The 21,381-nt window shown below is 40.9% G+C and overlaps 1 protein-coding gene across 1 annotated transcript; it reads right to left on the minus strand.

Moving 5' to 3' along the window:
• Nucleotides 1-684: 684 nt before the first annotated feature.
• Nucleotides 685-21,024, minus strand: LOC115379925 (insulin-like growth factor-binding protein 2-B). Its single transcript, XM_030080895.1, has 4 exons — nt 20,664-21,024; nt 6,893-7,041; nt 3,413-3,553; nt 685-843 (listed from the first exon to the last, which is right to left on the minus strand). Exons 1-4 carry the CDS (start codon nt 21,022-21,024, stop codon nt 685-687), a joined length of 810 nt encoding a protein of 269 aa, XP_029936755.1.
• Between the last annotated feature and the right edge of the window lie 357 nt (nt 21,025-21,381).

A 21,381-nucleotide genomic window follows, 5' to 3' on the forward strand; every position in this document is an offset into this window, starting at 1 on the left:
TATACTACACTCCAGTGTTTACGGTGATTATCATGATAAAAGTATTAATTAGGCAAAACACTTGATGTCACCCCGTGTTTTATTGTGTTTCAAGGAAAACGTATAAATTATGATACTGTATATATAATTTCTCAAGAGGTTGCCCATCACTGGTAAACAGATACAGGTACAGCACTGTTACATATGCAATTAAAAGGAGGAGAAAAAAAAAAAACATTTTGACCTTGGAATTATAGGTCTCTATTTGAATTCAGGTCAGAAGTGAGTCATTCATGTAAAATTGTTTTTTTTTTTCAAACACAAGTGGATAATTATTAATGTGATTTGCTCCAATGCTGATATATGTTAAAATGAAACCAAACAGTCAGTCAGTTTAACCTCAATTAGTCACTTAAACATGAACTTAATCTTATAGTTAAACATCTACATGATAAACATTTTTATCTATCAGGGTTGGGGTTAATTCAGTCAGTTCACACAACTTCAAAATTGAGGCTCATTCATAATCCTTTTAAAAAGGATAAACCTTTCATTAATATTTAGATTTATTTACAGATTGGATAAAATGGCAAAATATTCCCAGATTTTGAATTGCAAAGAAAATCCACCTCTTAACCCCGACCCCGCGGCCTGATGGCGAAGGCCCGGTCCCTTCTCCTGACAACTGATGTGTGCAGCATTGCGCTAGCGGAGGGCCGCTGCAGTGGGCAGCACCCTGAGCTCCTCCTGGAACTGGTTACAGTTAGGGTCCCCTCGGACTTTTGGCGTTGCTGGAATCTGGACTCCTGTCAAGGGGTTAACGCACCAGCACTCGCCCCGTTGGCCGTGGGTAGACATGTTGCACTGGAAAGAGAGAGAGAGAGGGAGAAAAACACAAACAAGACAAGATGGAAAATAATGGAAAAAAAAGAGGGAGGGAGGATGGTAAGTGGTGGGAAGTTGGGGGTGCATTAATGAAGCACTGGTGGCTTGAGATGTAAGTGTGTGTGTGTGTGTGTGTGTGTGTGTGTTTGGACTTGTATCCTCTGGTAATGGGGGCCCATTGGACAAGACTGAGGGCTCGGGTGCAAGGGTGGGGCTATGCTCACCCAATAACAGCCTGTCCTTAGGTCATGCCCCCACCCTCACATGCACACAATCCCACATATACACATCTCACACACACACACACACACACACACAGAGGCATGCCAGTGGATAGGCCCCCTGCCGAGCCCCCTCTTCCATCGCCCCCTTAAAAATGAGGTCGTAATTGAAGTGGACACAGTTTATGCCGCGCACACGGGGCAGGAGAGGAGGGGAACGGCGAGAAGAATGAAGAGCTGGGGGGGAAAGAAAGACTTTCCATTTTCTTCCTTCGATGAGAAAGAACAAAAAAAGTGACAGTTACAGTAATTACCCCGCGACAAGGAGGGACAACTCCAAAAAGAGACCCGAATGCTGAGGAGGTACAGTGTTCATCCCTGGGAACCGAGGCCTCTGGTCCAAAACAATGCTGTTGTTTGTGACCAGTGATGAAAATTGGCTGAGTGGTTGAGGGCCCTGCTTTTGGAGAGTGTGGCGCCTGTTCAAATCTTCTTTTCTGCTCTACTATCCTAGAAAAAAACAAAAAAAAAAAAAAAAACTTCTGGATATGTGACCTTGTTTGTCTTATTCTGCCTGATTTCTATGGATGACTAGAATTAAAATTCAAGCCCCCAATCGGAAGCGATATTCTTTCCTCTACTGGAAAAAAAAAAAAAAAAAAAAAACGTATTCCCATGAACTGAGAATACGTTTGTGTGTGTGTATGTGTTTGTGTGACAGAGCATGAGAGCGAAGCGAGGGGAAATCCAAGGGAGAACTGACAAGAAAACAAAATGATGATGTGTGTTAATGTGTGTGCCCTGGTGTGTGTGTGAGAGAGAGAGAGAGAGAGAGAGAGAGAGTGAGAGAGAGTGGGAGAGAGAGAGAAAGACCGAGAGAGCAAGAGGGAATGGGAAAGAAGGAAAAGAGAAATCAAAGTAGGTACAAAAAGGTGATGCGGGTCGCGTGTGCGTGGAGCGTGGAGAGCTTTTGTCGGTGATCGTAATATTTAAACTGTCCTGGGAGACTTTGTACACAATGCGTTCCTGATTAGGAGGGGTGTGAATCTTTGGCTTAACATCGATTCAGTTTGATTCATGATTCTCTAAGCTGGTGATTTGATTTAAGAACAATGTTTCTTTTCTGAAGTCAATAATTTGATCCAGTACTTTTTTGCCAAAATATTATATCATTAATAAACACATGAGATAATCAGTGTTGGGGGTAACGCATTACACTCATCTTTGTATATTTGTAATCACATTACATTCGTTGGCAACACAGTAATGTAACGCATTACCGTTCCTAATTTCAGTAATCACATTACAGTTACAAATCAAACAATTGTGGTATTACTTGCATTACATAAGTTCTTCAATTATCTGCAGAATGGGCAGAGAGAAAAAAAAAAACAGTCTGACATGTCTTCATGCTTGCACAACAGTTGCTTGACTTCTCATGTGTTGCCACCTCACTTTGGCTGGAGTTGGTGCGGGAGATAGGACAAAATGTCAGATCAGTCTCCAGCTTCTGAGGGGTGGAGATGTGCACGTTACTGAGAATTTATTGTGTGAAAGGGGAAGAGTGTGACAGTAAAGTGCAAACTGCGCCCAGGCCAGAAACAGCTCCCCACGGCTGTGAACGCAACATCCAGTGGACTCGCGCTGCCATTGCTTTTGTTCTATTACTTTATTAAAGAGCATGAAATAAATATCTTGTGTATGTCCTTCATATTAGGATTTGTCCCGATATATGGGCAATTATGCGACAGTGCATCTCAAGCGATGTTGCGGAGTAACACATAAATTATGTAACAAGCAGTGTAACAAATGAATGTGTGTAAGTAAAGTGCAGTACATTTCTTTTTTTTTGAGTGATTACCCCAACACTGGCAGTAATGAACAACTATCCTTTTTCTTCTAAAATATGAAAAAAAAAACAGAAAACAAAATTATTTTAACATTATTTATTCTATATTTTTCTTATTATTTCAATTTGTTAGATAATCACAACAGTAGATTTTATTTTAAATATTTTTTTTCTAAGAATTTTGAACAATTCAGTTCAAAGCATTTCATATCGATTCAGACCAAATCATAGCGGCTCATTCAATTTATGTCTTTTAGCAGATCAGCTGAATTAAATTGGCAGAATTTTTCAGGAAGTTTATCCAGTTGTGAACTTTTAAATAACTACTTATTGTGTGTGAGTCAGGGTTGGGTGTTGATTCACATTCAATTCAAGCATCCAAAGGTCCTTAGTCAATGATATCAGAATGAGAGAGAGAGAGAGAGAGAGAGAGAGAGAGAGAGAGAGAGAGAGAGAGATGGTGGGGTTTGAGGCTCACCTGTTTGAGGTTGTACAGTCCATGTCTGTCACAGTTTGGAAATTTGAGCTCGTACAGGTTCTCCAGCGGGCCTCTGTTATCCTGTAAGGTCATCTTGGAGATCTCCTCCAAGACCTTGTCCAGCTCCTGTTGACACAAGCTCTGGAGGGATGGAGGAGGGAGACAAGGCACTAATAATAATCATAATAATAACCATAGAGCCGTTATGAAGGCAAAGAATATGATGAATAAAGGTCAGTAAGATAAAGCATAAAAAAGAAAGTAAGGTTAAGCTTGCCTCAAGGTTGAGGCCAAGGAATGTGCTCTGTCCAAGAAAAGAGAAATAAAATACGTATAAGTATCTTGTAAATGTGTCACAAATACACACATTTATAGCTAACATTTCTTTTATGAGGTGTATTTATGAAAGTAGAAAGTTCAGCCAGTATTATTGATGTGAGGTTGGCGGGGCGCGGCATGGGTGGCTAGACAGCTTAACTTAGCAGGTGGCCACGGCCACACACACACACACACACACACACACACACACGCACACACACACACACACACGTGCACGCACATACACATGCACATACACATGCACATACACACATGTTAACATACAAAGAATTACACAAATACTGTGCAAGCTATTCTTGCCGCCTTGATGCACAGGTACACTTGCACATGTACTGGATACATACACGGATGCATGCACAGACAGACAGACAGACAGACAGACACACACACACACACACACACAGAGCTAGTGTATCAGGCTACCAGTAGGATCAAAGAGGTCCAGTTTTCTGATTAGTTGGCTGACGATGAGAGGAAAAGGCAGGAGGAGGCACAGTCTGCCATGAACGTTATCAGACATCTGAACATATGGATGAAAAGTGCTTGTTCTCTCTCTCTCTCTCTCTCTCTCTTTCTCTCTCTCTCTCTCTCTGTCATTGCTTCTCTCCCTCATTCACACTTTCTCTCAAACAGCCTCTCCGTCCCTGTCACAAACCAAACAGTTCACTACATGCACAAGGCCCTGCAGTTACCTTCAATCTGAGCGAATGGACAGTAAGGATGGGTGAAAAAAGCTATAAAAGAAAAAGACAAATCCCTCAAAGGCACACTAACTGCACACCACAAGGCCTACAGAAGTTCCTTACACACCCTTGCTTTGTGTAGGCCGACTGTTGACTTACACTGAGACACTACAGCTGATGCTGTCGGGTTAAAACTCTACTTCCAAAATGCAAGCTTTACAAGGACTAAGAAAAAGTCTTTAGCTTCACCCCCATGCATTTTAGAGGTCCTCCAGTTGGGGGTTGAAAAGGTTTCATAAAAGCCAGGGTCGTAGAATTTTCTCAAATCAGAGAGAGAAACGTGTTTTAACTTCCAAGTTACAACATGAAATTGAGTTCGAAATATGAAGCAAAACCGAAAACTGTCAGCTTTCAGTTGTATGTCTATTGGCCTCTTTGTCAAAGCACGAATACACCCTTCACCAAATGAAATCAAATAAATAAATAAATAAATACCAACTGAATTGCATGTTGTCTTGTCTTCATACAGCTTCATAAAGGCATGAAATGTGTCATAACCCCAACTATGAGGAGGATGACGCCGAGAGGCACTTTGTTTATTCGACCTCATACTACCACACACAACGAAGCGCGTCCATGCTTGAAACCAGCTGTCTGAAGTCCCTGCCCCCTGCCCAGCTGCACAACCCCATTTACCGCGTATTCTCTTTTGTTGCCTCTAATGGTCTCGTCAATTGTTTTGCAACCTCTCGCTTATGTTTTTTTGTTTTGCCGCAAGAGAGCGAGTTAAATGAAGGAGAAAATACGAACATGCATATCATTGTTTCCCGGGTCGAAACATATACGGGCCTCCTGTCCGCGGCCCCCAGGGGCCCACGCTCATTTGCATGAAACAGCCGGAATATCTGTGTTTGTACGTCACCCCATCAAGAGTTTTCCAAGAATTGTCTTTATTTTGTCTGGCTGAGACTGTGAAATGTTGAGTGAATGTGGAGGATAGAGGGGTGTAGTCTAATAAAAAACTGCCGACACGCATTCCACCATGGATTGCAAAACAACACATCTTCACTCTAACAGAGATGTTCCGCATTAACAAACATTACATCAGGTTATTTACTGTCAAGTTAAATTAAAAAAAAAAAAAAAAAAATGAAGACATCTCAGCTAGTTCAGTCTGAATACAGCTGATGCCATGTTTAGATTTTCATAAGAGATTGGAAATGTACCATGAAATTGCACAGAAAAAACATCACTAATGGTGAAATATCACTGATTTATTATATTTTGATGACAGGAAAGCATGCCCATATCGGTTAAAGGAATATGTCAAATATGAAAAATGCATCTATAATAATGTCACTAAATCATTCCTTCATATGGGCACCTGCTCAGTAATGTCAGCAGGTACCAGCAAAAACAGCGTTTAGTTTGACATGATTATTACCTACTCAGCTGTCATTGGCTGTATTCCATTTAGTTTTATGACATTATGGAAAATGATTGCATTATGGACTTATCATCAAAGAAATTCCTTCTAATTGTGCACAGAAGTGATGTTGTAATATTCAGTGTTTTCATGCTGTCACATCTTTTGTCTTATTCTTATTCTGCTCTGTGTGATATTTTAGTGCAATGATCTGAGTAATTGATCTTTGCGTGAAGGCACATAGGATGTGTTTGTGTGTGTTCGTGTGTGTGTGTGTGTGTGTGTGTGTGTGTGTGTGTGTGTGTGTTTAAATGAAAGAATGCCCAGAGGAGGGCACTACTGTACCAGACAAACTTGCCCATACAGGACATTGCTGACCTCCTGTTACTGCTCACTGACAGCACTTTTGATAAGCAGAATGAGCATTTTACACTCTGCTGTGCATAGCTGCTGCAAGACTTTATATAAGTCTGCAAGTAGGAAAGCAGGAAAACCCTCTCAGACATGCAAGATGATACTGCACTAAATTATGTCAGGTATCAAGGTCCAAATTTCCCCACCACACCTCTGGATATGGACAAGTTACCTTGATGTCTGCTGCATTTTTAACATTTTTTTTTTTTTTTGTCTAATGTATTCCCCAAATTAGTGAGGCTTTTCCTGGGCACATCATGGCACATGAGATTGGTATAGGACCAAGATACATAAGACATTTTTGATCATTCTTAACAACAGCCAAGGAGAGGTTAATAAACAGTAACAATTTTATACGCCTCATTTTTCACTGCGTCTATGGCGACAAATCTTGATGAAGATTTTTATTTCTAGGTTACAAAAGCAAACCACTGCCGCTTCATCTCACATCTACTGGATCACAATACAATGTCTACAATTTTTTGATACTGACTTACATACAGCCTTTTCTCTTGAAATGCTTCAAAGCAGAAGTATAACAAACAGCAGTCACAGATACTTTGCACCATGTGTTGTGTTATAATTATTTATTAGTCCAAAAGGGGCTTTGATCCTGACCTGAGGCAGTCTTTGGGTGCGAGGTTCCTCTCCTGGATTCAACTTCATCTTGGTTTTGAGCTCATTCTGGTGTTGCTTCTTGGCAGACGCTTTGAACCTGGTGTCCTTGGTTGGTCTCTTCATGGGTGGACCCTCAGTCCCATGCACCTCTACACCGAACAAACATGCAAAGGAACTTATACATATCACAAGCTTCAAAACACAGCAGCTTTCTATGAAATCCACTTACAAGCTCACATCCCGCACAGCATGTTTTCCAGTGTTAATATGCTTTGATCTTTGATTGACAGAGGGTTCAAAACTATATAAGAATGTCAAAGTAACTCTGATAGACTTTAATGAACACTGGCATCATGTTGGTTTTTACACTAAGATAAATTAACACTGACAATTCTGTGCCACTTCAAATGAATTCACCATACTACGCATATGGAAATAAACATGAATGGACATAGTTCACATTAATCTTTGCTAATTCAGTGAAATTCAGTAATTGACTTAATTTCGAGTGCTGTTCATGTTTGAGTCCAAAGAACGCTCGGATAATGTTGCAACATCTTTACGCTGAAATTCCTGTTATACCGGGAAATGGGGCAGCCTTCTGGCAAACAGTTTGATTTTGATCACAGTGTGACGTTCAGCTTATAGATCCAAGGGAGAAACAGTGACTGCTGTGCCATCGGCTCTTTGCAAACATGGAGCCTTTCAATGCAAGGAAGCAAACTGCGTCCTGCCTTCTTTGTGTGTGTGTGGCTAATGGGCAGACGTCACACACACACACTGCCTCATCATCTCTGCTGCTCTTCCAAAGCACTGACACATACATTCATCTATTCTTTAATAACAGGTTGCTATAAAAGGCAAGCTTTTTTTTTTCTAATAACAGGTTCTTTTACATGTTGTCTTCATCCTGGAATTAGAAGACAAAACCTTAAATGTTGTACCTCAAGGCATCCAGTATCTCTAATACCCTGTCACTAATTTTATGCTGGACGGTCAGGAGTCATCATGGCTGTAATCACAATGGTGACAGTGTGAATGCATCTAAGATCACTAATGAGCTGATGTAGCAATGCCCCGAGGTGCCACATCCAGCGCTCATCGTGTTCATTTGTTGGAGATGAGGTAGACACAACACTCCGCTAACAACTTCATTTCATAACTGACACAGATAAGCCACAACAATGATGCAGAACCTCAGTCTATAGTATGCTACTGATAAGTGTGGCTGTAAAGATATAGGCTACATGTTCTGAGGGATAAACACGACAAGGATATTCTTCAAACAGTCATGGCTAAGATTAGCGTGTTTACAGTTATTATTGTGGTGGCGACACATAGTTCACATAGTTATCTTTATTGAGATCATCCCGAGAGTGTTGAAAGTGGCTTCATTATCTCAACTCTCAGTCTGACCCATTTCCACAAGAAAACGGAGACAAAAGTGATGACTGAATTAAAGAGCTGAGCTTGACTGATAATCATGGGAGGTGAGATCAGACTGCAAGCAAATGTGAGGAGTGTTTTTCATGCTGAGTAAGGATTTCTTTTTACCTGAACTGGCTGCCAGAGGCTGTATGTGTGTGAGCGTGTGTCTCACTGCGCTAACTCTTATCTGTAATTAGGGCAGTACAAACATGAGCAGATCTCTGAGGTTGTAAATTATTCCTGGGAGGGAAAGCCCCCCCCCCTTCCCCAAATGACTCTGCATAGCTACTCACATACACACCACTGCACTGTCTGGGATGCCTCTGTGTGTGGCTGCGTGTCGCTGCTCATGTGTGTTTGTGCGCCCATGCAGGGGTGTTGAGCCAGGTGGAAGAATGTGTACTTTTATCTTGAACAAATTTTAGATCATGGCTTCAGCTTGCAAATGTTTAGAACTTCGTTTCATTGTGCGCTCTCGAGCGACTCTAAATTTTATAGGGCAAGCCTTCCAATCTGATAAACAAAGCAGAAAGTCAAGGGGATTTTTTTTTTTTTTTTTTTAACTGAAGTGCTGAACTGCAATAAATCCCACTGGCAGTTAAACTGTGTGGCCGCAGACAAGACCATAATATTCACTACAATGTGTGGTGACCCAAAGTCATAAACTCTAACCTCCAACTGATCACATGAGCTCAGAAGTGTAATCCAAGTTGTGTTGAGAAGTGCACAAACTGTGGAATACATCACACTGTGTTCGCCTGACGGGAGAGCTTGAGATTTTCAATTTGACTCTATTACTGAACCAAATGGGAAAACACTTGAAACAACATAAGAAAAAAAAAAAAAAAAAAAAGTAAAGTTTTTGCATTTTTCTTTTCCGCTAAAATGGTTTGGTAATTTTGCTGACATCTTTGACAGTGATGGGTATCAGTAACGAGAACTCGGCGGTTTTAAAAAAGGAGGCTTAACAGTGTTGAGCAGCTGTTTTTCAAAGTTTCTAGCTTTCTAAGTTGTAGATACAAAGGTTTCCCTTCAAAAGTTATTACATAAAAAAATCAAACTTTCAAGGTATTTCTTCAACACAGCCGCGATCATGACCTGCTTTGCTATAGCCGCTATAGGAACACTTGAGAGGCCATTTTCCAAGGAAAAAAAACATGTCCTCAGCCAACAGCTGTCATCTAAATGCAGTGTTGTTGATTCTGTCTTTAGCACCATAGAAACTACCTGTCTCAAGCTGTTGGAGTGCTGGCATTGGGCATTGCCATTGAGCAATGCTTTCACAGCACTCTCATAACACAGAATGAGTAATGTCTTTCCAGAGTTGCTTAGCATTAATGGATTTGCACTGTTATCGTATACAGTAGAGCTGTGTTCCGAAAACTTACATGGGCTTCCTCAGCCAAGAAAGTGGGCCTCCTTCAAGCCATTGTCAGCGTAAATGGTTTCACTCAAGGCTAAACCACTTCAAATGCTGTACAGCTGGCAGATGGACAAAAGCAATTGAATAATGAAGAAGGTTTTGTCTAGCCAGACCCAGCCCTCGCCCCCCCCAAGTCCCCAAAAAAACCTTTTACGGTTAGCTAGCTCTTTCAACTCTTGAACTTGCTATGCTTCCATGCAGCTATGAGTGTCATCCTAGCCAAATGAAGCTGCCTTTGTAGTCTGATGGGGAAACCGTTGCCAGTTGGCGGTTCGACAGTGTTTGTCAGACTTGAAAGACAGTAAGTTAAGCCTAAGGTCAAGGTGCTGCTCTGTTACAAAATTTATGCTTGTCATCATCAGCCCACACTGGTGATGCGGCACAGGTTCTCAAAATAGAGTCCAGTGTTCAACTGTTTCGAATGCCTGAATTCTGTGTTACGCAAATTTACCGTGGTGTTTCTTTATGCTTCATGTGTGTTACTGATGCTGTCTGTTCTGTCTCTGTGGCCCATGCTAGTCATTTGTGTTGACTCCAAAGATCAGCCACCATCTTTGAGGATGTTCCAAGAGATGCACGAAGAAGCGTTCATATGTCCTCATGTTGATCCTCTAATGAGGTGTGGCCAGAGGACATACAGGTGTATACTTAATGTGGAAATAAGGCGTGAAGATAATTGAAGTGCGGTACGAAACTATATAAGGCCCCATCTGTTACATCACAAATGTGTAGCAATAGCAGATACAATCCAGAGTTGTAGTTATAAGTTCAACGTAGCTTTAATTTTTGCCATACACCCATTAACTATTAAATAGTCACCCCTCGTGGCCCCTGTTAAGCCAGCTCTGTTTGAAAGCCCTGATGTGTCTTTAATTATGAAGTAAAGCCTGCGAACTAGTTCAGGCAAACAACTCGAGTGTCGCTGAGCTCTGGATCAGCTGATGTGCCGGTGAGCTTTGTCATCACCCAGTGGCGAGTCTGCTTAAGCTGTCAGACTCACCTGATCACTCTGATGCTCCTGGTGTGTGAGAAGCATAGGCGGTACGAGCAATAAAGGCATTAAGGTAATGTGTTTATTGCTGCTGCTGCCTATGTTTCTCACACACCCCACCACCGCGCCACCATTCTTCATGGTTCAACATGGTGAGTTGCATTGACCCCACCCTGCTCTTGCTTTGCAGGCTTTACATTACACTTTGTAGGCAGTGATGCAAACCAGAGCCCTGACGTCAAAACAAAATGTAATTCTGCATCTATTATGTTCAGTGTTCCCATCTGACACGCATGTTGACTGACTGAACTGTATTAATCACTCTTGTGAACTGTTTGTGCAGTTTGCTGTGAAATTTCCCTTCAGGGATAAAATATTTTTACTAAACAGCCTTTTGCTGCCTATTTTGCACATTATGTTCTTGTCACTAGTTGTATGGTAATTTACGTGTACAGAAACAATAAAAATTCGATTCATTGCTGGTGGAATGTCAAATAGCCCATATAATCACTGCCTATTCCAAGTTGCAAAAACTGATAAAACACTGTTCTCTGACAGGAGTGTTTGAGTGACAGGTGCCGGCCCATGCCTTGCCTGGGGCTCTCTGTGCAGCTGCCCAGTGGACAGATGAAGCAGGAAGACTCTCAGTGTGGCTTTCCACTACAGCTAGCTGTAACCCTAAGCCAAACAGTGATTACACACAGACACACAGGTTTTAGAAATTTATTTACTACGAGATAGACAGAATTCATTAGGGGCTGACAAAGTGTAAATGAATTACACACTCAACTCAGTGAAATATTCTATGTAGCTGAATCATGATTCACTCAGTGAAGATAAATAAAACCAGGAATTCTATTCCTAAAACAACAGGTAGGGATATTATGGATTTTCCCCGGCCACCACTGTGTTGTGGCTATGAATATGATATTTTAAATACCTTTTATTTAAATCTTTTTCAATTTGCTGTGCACATAGATGCCCCTGGAGGAAGAACCACACTGGTTTTGGTAACCCCACAACCTTTGCTCTTGAGCCACCATCAGGTCAAACTTCCAATTTCAAAATGTGATACTGTTGCCAATAATTTAGCAAACAGCAAAAGAGGATATGTTAGATGCTTGTGGAACAGATTAGGAGGACTGAATGATCACATTACTGGAGGAAGCCATACTTAATACAGTCCCCCATCAGTTGGCCAAATCATGGAACCAAATAAGGGGAATTATAACAAGGTATCATTAAGAATTCACATTCTTTCAGTGATAGACCCTGTGTATTGTTCACTAACGGAACCTGTCTCAGCCCTGAGTGGAAAGTGTGTGTGGAGCCTCAGCGCTAAAAACATCAGGTTATCTCATCTGAGGACATTCCAAGTCAAAGGAAATAGTTCACTCACTTAATGTCCTCCTAACACCCTCCTTTTGTTTCTCCCTTTAACTTTTACCAAGCAGTGGAGTGGGAGGAGGCGCGGAGACAATTTTATGTAATGGAATGCAACCTTTCTTTCGAATGACGTGGCGCATGCACATTTTACCTCTGTCTGCCGTCCTGCCATCTGTGGCGATCATCAGTCCATGCTCATTATGTTAAATGTTATTATGCAACATGTGGCCTTACTGAAAGGAACTGCTAATGGAGAAGTGTCTTAGTAGAATTACAGGTACTAACATGCAGCTCCCACCCCAAGTGATCTCGTAATCTTACACTCTTTCTTATGTGTGTGCATTTCACTCATATGCACATGCATCTACACTGAGTAATTAAAGACCTGAGCAGGAGAGGGAGGGAAAGAGAGAGGGGGCAAGTCTGAGCACGGAATCACCTGTAGGGCAACAAGGGCATTCCCAGACCACAGACAATGTTATGAAAGACACAGAGAGGGAGACACAGAGACAAAGATGGAGAGACACACAGGAAAAATTGAAAAGGGATTATTTATAGCAGCAGTAACCTAGTGGCTTAAGAAGTAAGTTTCTATCTAAAGTAACACTGGCTACATAGTGGGTGTAGCAAAAAAACACGTCTCAACTCAACCACTTTTGAATAAAGGCCATGGAATTCTTGTTGCGGACACAGACTTTGGCAGGTTTGTGCAGACAAAAGGACATGTTTGCAGAGTAAAAATGAAGCACCACAGTGGCTCTGGATTCTGCAGCATGCACAGACTTTCTGGCTGCGCCCAACTCCACAACAGCCTACACTTGCAATAAGCCTTCATGCTTGGATGTGTTACCTTATGGAAGCATTTGCATTTCCATTCATGGGTTGATTGACCCTGTTATTATGTCAATGCAAACATCTCACTGTCAGCTCTTTCAAAATGGATCATTTTGAGGGTACCGTACAGTAGACTTGAGTGTGTAAGAGAATATTTCCAGCTTCTAAATCCTAATAATTACTCAGCTGCTTTTGCTGCATATTCACTGCAACCGCTGGTGCTGTTCTCTGAGTTTTTGTCACCATTACTCCTGATTTCCCTAATCTCCGTGTGCTCCTGCTGGTGTTTAGTATAACTAAACACATAAAATGCCACTGCAGCAAGTATACACAAATTTGTATGGGCCTTTGTGTTCCACTGTGTATCTATTTCAGGCAAGTTCAACTTTTTTGTTAGTATACCTCCTCTTATTGGCACTGCTCTGGCGGATTTGCTCAATGACCAACAAAAGAACTACTGTGACAAAGCCGAGAAGATCCCAGGCTAACCTGTGTCACCCTCTTGCTGCAACTACCCCACTGTAAATAAAAATGTGACTTGGCTGGTTGAATAAGGGTTAAAAATTTGTCAGAGGTTCAGCCTGTGCAGTGTGTTCTCATGCAATAGAGGGCATAGAGTTCATGAAGACAGAGAATGGCAAGTATTGTACACGCTAACAGGCCACAAACAGGCACAGCACAGTTAATGCCCACAATAATGGCACAGTACAGTTAATGCCCAGTCTCTAGTAGATGGGTGTACTTAATGAATGACTGTGTGGAGGGAAGTGGTGTTGTTTATTACCTATGTGTAGGGCTATACTTTCCTCTCAGTCTTCCTCATCGTCATACAGGTATTACTGGAAACAGTACAAACTTATGCCACCGAATTAAGGTCTTAACAGGTCATTGAGTTTTGCACTGGGTCTTAAAAGGCTGCTTTTCACAAAACAAGTTACAAATTTGCCAATTAAAGTGAGGTAAATGCATATTTCCAATGCAGATTCGCTTGCATCAACCTTACATTTATTTATTTATTTATTTTGTAATTCACAAGAACATTTACATCACCGTATGTATAGAAGGGATTTAAGCTGGCACACATTTTACAGTTTAAAGGTGAAAACGTTCTATTTGGATTTGTATGCCCTGCCTCTGAGTGACCTAAAAATCTGTTATTATTTTGACATGCCTCTGTCAGTGATGTAAAAAGCACTGGGCCAGATAACAACCAGAGTCCAATGTCCAGCATTCAGATTGTTGCTAAACTGTCTGTTTTCCCTCTCTAGTTTAGGCTACTGCTATCCTCAGGTTGCTGATGGGTAGGAGGTTCAATTACAAACGTACTCAGCTGCCCAGGAGGCGAAAATAATCGTATCTGAATCTGGTTTGTGTGTTTCCCCTTCTTGGAGTGGCAAAATTGTAGGAATCACCACTACTGACAGTGAAAGCATGGGTTCTTGGATTGATGATGCTTAGCAGGTCTCCACTTGAGGATCAGCTTACACATGTGGATATGCATTTTACTTAGGGAATAATAGAAAAAAAAAGATTGCTTTTAACTGCGCAGCACATGATGTAGCCGATGGTTGAACTGTTACTGAATGCACCGGTCCTAGCCAATGTCAGAGACTTTGTTAGCATATCAGTATCATTCAACAGTTGTATTTCACGATTTCTCCTTCATGTTCTTCTGTAATCTCCTATATATCAAGAGTGTTAAAGTACATAACATTTTCTACTTTTTCTTTTATTTCATTTGCATCGGGTTTCAGATTAACATTACTACACTAGCATTTATCATTACTAACATTACAGAAAACCTGAAAAAAGTAAAAAGATTAGAGATTAGAGATTAAAGAGATTAATCTCTAACTTAATTTAAATATATATATATATATATATATACACACACACACACACACACACACACACACACACACATATATATATATATATATATATATATATATATATATTACTGCCATGGCTTCTAAATGTTTCAGCTTAGTTTCTGAGGAATAGTCGTTTTTTTGTACGTTTGGTACATTAAATAGCATGGAATATGGCAGTTCCCATGAGCCTTATCAACTATAGTGAAGATACCAGTTAAAGGCATGCAATATACTCAAATATATTCAATATAGTATTATATTGTAGTCCACATTGGTAGTTACAATCAGGCACCAAATACAGCACCATTTTTGTCACCTGTTGAAATGATTGGAGAATGTATAAAATCATCTCAAAGCTACAGCACGGGCAACAGAATATTAAAATCAACAATTGGCTGTTTCTTGAGGCAGCTGAACTGTGGGGCTTTCAGTTGTTTTATCTCCTAATATTTTTATGCAAGCGGCGTTATACCTTTGCCTTTTTCAGTGTACATGATTTATTTCAATGCAGATCGTATTTGTTGTACACATGATTCAACCTGGGGAGTTTTATGGCCATCGAAGTGTTGGAAATGCTCAAACAGGCTGTCACGTAAAACTTTGAGAAAATGAATGTGATTTCAGTGTTACTTCCAATTCCTGAGTGATTCTGCTGCTGCTGATAATGGTCTCCTAATCCCTGTCCTATTCTCCATCTACCTGCTCCCTCCCACATTATCTCTCAAAACTCTACTGCTAAAAACCTTGGTCTGATTTTCGACTCTAGTTCCTCACTAGTGACACTTAAAAAACACCACCAAAACTGCCATTTATCAACAGTATCAAAATCGCCACAGTTAGGCCCATGTGAAGCACGGCTGATGCAGAGACAATTGTTCATACATTTGTCATGTTTACTTTCTTAATTGATTACTGTAATGCTCTTTACTCTGTTCTGCCTGCCTCTACTACCAAAACTCTTCAGCTGATTCTTCAGATCCAAAAGCCTCTCCTTTCCTTTGGAATCGTCTACCTACAGAAATCAGGGAGGCAAACTCTTGTGATGCTTTTAAAACAAAAGTTACGACTTAGCTGTAACTTATAGATAATATAAACTGTTTGACAATTGAGGGAGGCTCTCTCACCTCTCTCACTTTAACTTAGTTTAGCCTCTGTCGGTTTAGATGTCTCACTCAGTCACTCAGTCTCACTCACTACTTTCAGTTTTGACTGTGTTGTTTTCTGTGTAACCCTTTCTCCTCTGTCTGTTGAAGGGGCAGTTGTGTGTGTTTTGCTGCTTGGATGTGGCTCCCATCTTTAGGTCAGCGGCCCTTCCCCAGCCATTAGCTTTGCTTTATTCATGCATTTATGTGCCATATTCTCTTTTTGTTGTATGTATGTTGTGTGTGTAAGTCTTGGTACCTTCCAAATGCCCCCACCCCTTCCCCATCTTCTGTGTCTGTGTTTGTCTGAATGCCTTATGTGAGTTTGACTGTCTTCCTCCCAGGGGTGCCCCACCTTCCCCTGCTGCCCCATCACCCTCATCATCATCATCATCATTCACCCCTTTCATCACCCTCGTCCCGACTGTATAGGCAGCTTCATGGCTGTGTCATCTGCCTTAATGGAGCCCCCTGCTGTTTTTGTTGCCTTTATTTTGTCTGGTAGTGTGTTCTACTATGAGGATTAAGTCAGGAGGTGTTGTCCTCTTCTGTCTGCTGTAAACTCATGGGCCTTAAAACTCCTTTGAGAAAAAGGGTTCACTGATGACACTTTGTCGTCATTGATTCGGAGCTCTAAATCAACTTGAACTTAAATTTGAACTTATTTCCACAGCCCTGGCTGCACAAAACAACCCATTTTTCAATTGTATCTGCTGCTGGAAGTACACTGAGCCCATCAAATTTCTGAGATGTAACTTCTCATGTATGAATGAGTATGGATCAGAATAGTACTCAGTAAAGAGTGTGCATGCTCAGCGGACATTCCTCAGGTAAATAAAAGCTTCACAAAACTGCTGAAAGGTTGATTGACACAGGCAGTTAACACTGCAGGATGATGTATCCACAGCAGTAGCAGATGCTGCTGGAAACAGTGAAGAAGTTGTGACATTCCTGAAGATATGAGCTGTGAATTTAATAATATTTTATTTTATTTCATTTTATTTATGTTTTAACATGATGAAACCACAGAGGTTGTAATGTCCACATAACAGCATTTAGAATAAATAAATAAATAAATGAATAAAATGAAAGCTGCAGATGAAGACTGGGAGTTCATCCACACCTGTTCTAGCTGGAGGAGTTTATCTGCACTCGGATCTTTTTACTCCTTCACCTCGGTGTAAGCAGGTTTGAACGATGCTGTTCGAACTGCCATCCACTAAGACTGTCTGAAAATATCGGTCCCGGTCCTCCTCCAAGTGAGCAGCCATGTGGTTCATTAGCAGTGAGAACGTTATCCGAACCAACTACAGGAAATGACCCAAAATGTGCAGTTTTATGGGTATAAGGAGACGGTTGTTGACATCTGATAGCCAGCGGTTATTCACGCTTGGAAAAACCTAGCATAACATAATGAACTAAGGCCAAACCACAGTCTGGACTGATGCTCATATTCAGCTATTTCTTCGTGTGTTCTTAACTGGTATGAGCACCAGAAAAGATAAATTACAGCAAAGTGCAGACAAATCCATTATGCTTTGCCAAAGTTGCAGCAACTGGAATCGAATTTGTTTAAACGCCCTCCTGCTGCCACCAAGATCTGTAGCCTCGCGAGATGACAGAGGACCAACACTCTCCAAAAACAGGTGAACATTTCTGCACCTATAAACCATCTCTCATGTCTTTTCTTTATTGCTTTTTAATGTTTTGCTACAAGACCTTTGTCAAGACATTTCTCACGGCGTGTTAAGAACACACTTGCAGGGTTCACTGTCATTCTGACGAAACATCTAATCTTTTTGACCACCTTGGTTTTACACTGTGCCCAAGGAATTTTTCATTTCAGTGGCACAGACACAATAGTTCCATTTTCATGTGGTAAATGTTTTGGGTGAGATACAGCCTTCTGCAGATGTGTGCTGAACCATATATTATCATTCTTGGTTATTTTTGTATGATATTTGCACTTTCACATATCCATGAATGGGCCTGATGAGTAAAAAGTAGGTGATGAAAAAAGGTTTTAAAGGGGAATTGTTAAAATTATTTACATTGTATACCTAGCCTAAAATGACTAAAATGGCTGACTAATAATTTTCATTTTATTTATTTATTTATTTGTTAGGTTTTGATATTTATCATGATACAGGGAAATGAAATCCTGACAGCCTTAACAATATGGGCCCAATGCTTGATGGCACTCTCAGATGTGGTTTTGCCACTGTCTGCCAAATACGCTGCATATGTCAACATTCATTTTCAGAAATCAATAGTGACCCTTTGTCCCTAATAACTGTAAAGCCGGAGAGCAAAGCTTAACATTTCATAGTCCCGGAAGGATTTTGTGTTATTTACTGCGGTTATTTCAACAAGACGTGTTTGAGTTAGTTGTGGCTTTTCTGAGAAATAAAAAAAAAAAAAAAAAAAAAAAAAAACTGACATGCACTGAAAGTATGAGAATGAAAAAATAACAAAGTTCACCGTGAACTGTGAACTTGAATCAGTTCACAGCGTTTTCATGAGACTTTGAATATCACATGTAATTGTAATTAGTGATTCGCTATATTTTAACATCATGTGCAGGGACTGGTAACAGGTGAACACTAGCTGATTGGCTCACGCTGGCACATTTTTACAAAAGTCAGTTAAAGCTGCATTTTCTAAGGCTGAGGTGTGGACCATGTTGAGCCAACCACGATTCTATTATGTCAGATGTGAATGTAATTTCGAGGCGAGACTTGTCATTATCATTTCATGAATGGGTCCCAATTCATCATAATTGTGTTGTAGCTGATTGCACGTGGTCTGCATTCCAACCCAAGTGTATATAACTTTAACATACACTACAAACAAACTAATATAAACATAAATAACTAAATGAAAACTCAGTAAAATAAAGCATGAAGCATATTTCATGTTTGTAAAAATGTTTTAAGACCTGATCTAAATGATGGATGATGTAAAATCCTGGTGGTGTGGGAAATCAAAAGCCTGATATAATATTTGCATATAGTAATATGCAGTATGTGTCACAATGTCTCCTGCACACCTGCTCCCTGTTTAGTCTCGTTGACCCAGTCCTGATCCCAGTGTCTCCCAACCAATCAGCTTCTCTCCTGTCACTCTTGTCACCTGTGTCCAGTTATCTCATTAGTTCAGTGAGCCCTGTTTGGAGTCCTGTCCCTGCCGGTTCAATGTGTTTGTCACTGCCTGTGCTGGTGTGTCTTACCGAGCCTGCCAGTTTTCCTCATGCCTTGTTGCTTACTATTCCAAGTCCTCAGATCCTATAAGCTGTTTTCACTTATTATTAAATATTCATCAGTTCAAGCCAGCTCGCCTTCAAGTCTCCTGCCTTTTTGTCCTCCAGCTCTGCCTTTTTTGCAACAGTATGCCTATTATTTGCAAATGTTCACGTAACAACAAAAAAAGTCTTGTGATACAAGCCATCAGTTGATGTTCCTTGAAAAACTCCTTGAGAAGTGAAAACCAAGACTCAAAATGCTAATGATCCCTTTCAGACAGTGAAGTAAACTATCTGACACTATCAAATTGTGTCAGATTTTTACCCAGTTTTATATTTAAATATGGTACATTTCTGTTATATTTAAAGGGTAATTCCAGTATCATCAACGTTTTGGTTAATTTTCTGCATCACCCTTTTCAGAGTAAATATTTTTTGGGGGGTAAGAAAACGAGAGATTGCAAGTCACTTACGGCAAAGAGGAGGGTGTCAACTTTATTTTAATTGTTTTACTTGTTTAAAATCAGGCTGTATCATTCATTTAATTTTACAGGCTATAGTTGGCGCAAATGCCTTGAGTGGATTGTGATTGACAGAAGGTGTGTCCTGTTGTAACCATGGAGAATGTGGCCACTGGTAGCTATTAGTTGAAAATGCAGAGATCAAAGGCAGAGAAAGAAAATTTGAACAACACGCCCCCTCCTGTCTCGACTTAGCTCTTGCAGTGTTAGTAACTGATTGGCCTGTCTGTCCGTGAGAAAGATATCTCAAAACGTTCAGAACAGATCTACATGAAACTTTGTGGGAAAGTTGGTCCTGAGCCAAGGAGGAGTTGATCAAATTTTCACAGCAGTTGGCCAACAAGACAAACAACCAGGACAAACAGAAACAAAACTATGACTGCGTTGCAATTTGCCTCATTCACCTTGGTGCAATGTTTGGTTCACTGATGTGGGGGTTAGACATGGAAATGCTTTAGACGCCAATGTAAAAACTTCAGTAGTGCTGAATGAAATGGCATGTAGGTCAAACTTTAGTAACTTCAAAGTGCTTATTAAAATACAAATGTGTTTAATCATTGTTTTCATGATATAAAATAAACTGAATGGAGGTGAATGGCTGCTCTGCTGAGTGCATCCTTCAACTAGCTGCTGCAGACACAACACAACAGGTGTAGGTGGGTCAACTGGTTTAAATGCATGCGTATCAGATCAACTAGCTGACAGATCAGAGACACACTACTGGGTGAAAGCAAACACTGTGAACGGAGCTTCTTTGAAAATGCAAACTTTTATAGGCTTATTTAAAACATCTTTAATCGTGGTGCATACGTCACAAATGTCACAGTCAATTTTAAAGGGATGGAAAATTAGAAAATCAGAAAACTTCAATCACTGTCTTTCAGTTTCACTCCCTATCAGTGATTGTAATTGTGTTGACTAGAGGACTTACCATTTGTAGCCGGGTTGTCTTGACTAGTCGTGACTTCTAGCTCCACTCTTTGTGCACACCGTCCTAAACCCTGGATGAGCTGTTGCAAGGGTAATTCAGCATCCGTGCTGGGGTAGCATCTCAGGCCGGTGGAGCATCGCGGTGTGTAGACCCCGCAGAGCTCCCCCTCCAGCCTGGCGCACACCGGACAGCAGCCGCAGCCTGGCTCCCTCACGATCTCTGCACATATTGTTGTGACTTTGGGACAGGCCGCTAAACGCTCTGCAGTGCAACTTGGGCATCGGAAAATCAAATCCCCGAGTAAGGTGCCAGGTAGAGCAAGATACGCCAACAGCAACCCACAGGTGAAATATATGACCATTCTAACGTTGGCGTAGTTACGTAGTGACTAGTGGAAATCAAAATGGCCCATGGCAGATAACAGCATGGACCTCAAGATCCTCTGACAGTCAGCTGTGTGAGGGTAAACAGGTGATAATCTAATGCCACTGACAGGGTCCTATCTACTGTCATGTTACTGGCTTAGAGGATTTCAAAAATAGCTGGGCCTGCTGCCCTTACCACCAAAGGTTATCAGTTAACCTATGATGATTGATGTGTGAGTGATGGTAAAAATATGTTTAAATGTGTGTGTGTGTGTGTGTGCAAGACAGAGACAGAGAGAGTAAGAGAAAGAGTGGAAAAAGACAGACAGAGAGAGAGAGAGAGAGAGAGAGAG

The sequence above is a fragment of the Myripristis murdjan genome, chromosome 21 (assembly GCF_902150065.1).
Source record: "Myripristis murdjan chromosome 21, fMyrMur1.1, whole genome shotgun sequence".
Lineage (NCBI taxonomy): Eukaryota > Metazoa > Chordata > Actinopteri > Holocentriformes > Holocentridae > Myripristis > Myripristis murdjan.

Coding starts and splice junctions, on each gene's coding strand:
- LOC115379925 (XM_030080895.1), bottom strand. CDS start 21,024: ATGGTCATATATTTCACCTGTGGGTTGCTGTTGGCGTATCTTGCTCTA. Junction 7,042..20,663: donor AGACAACCCGGCTACAAATG/GTAAGTCCTCTA, acceptor TGTTCGGTGTAG/AGGTGCATGGGACTGAGGGT. Junction 3,554..6,892: donor GCACCCAAAGACTGCCTCAG/GTCAGGATCAAA, acceptor CCATCCCTCCAG/AGCTTGTGTCAACAGGAGCT.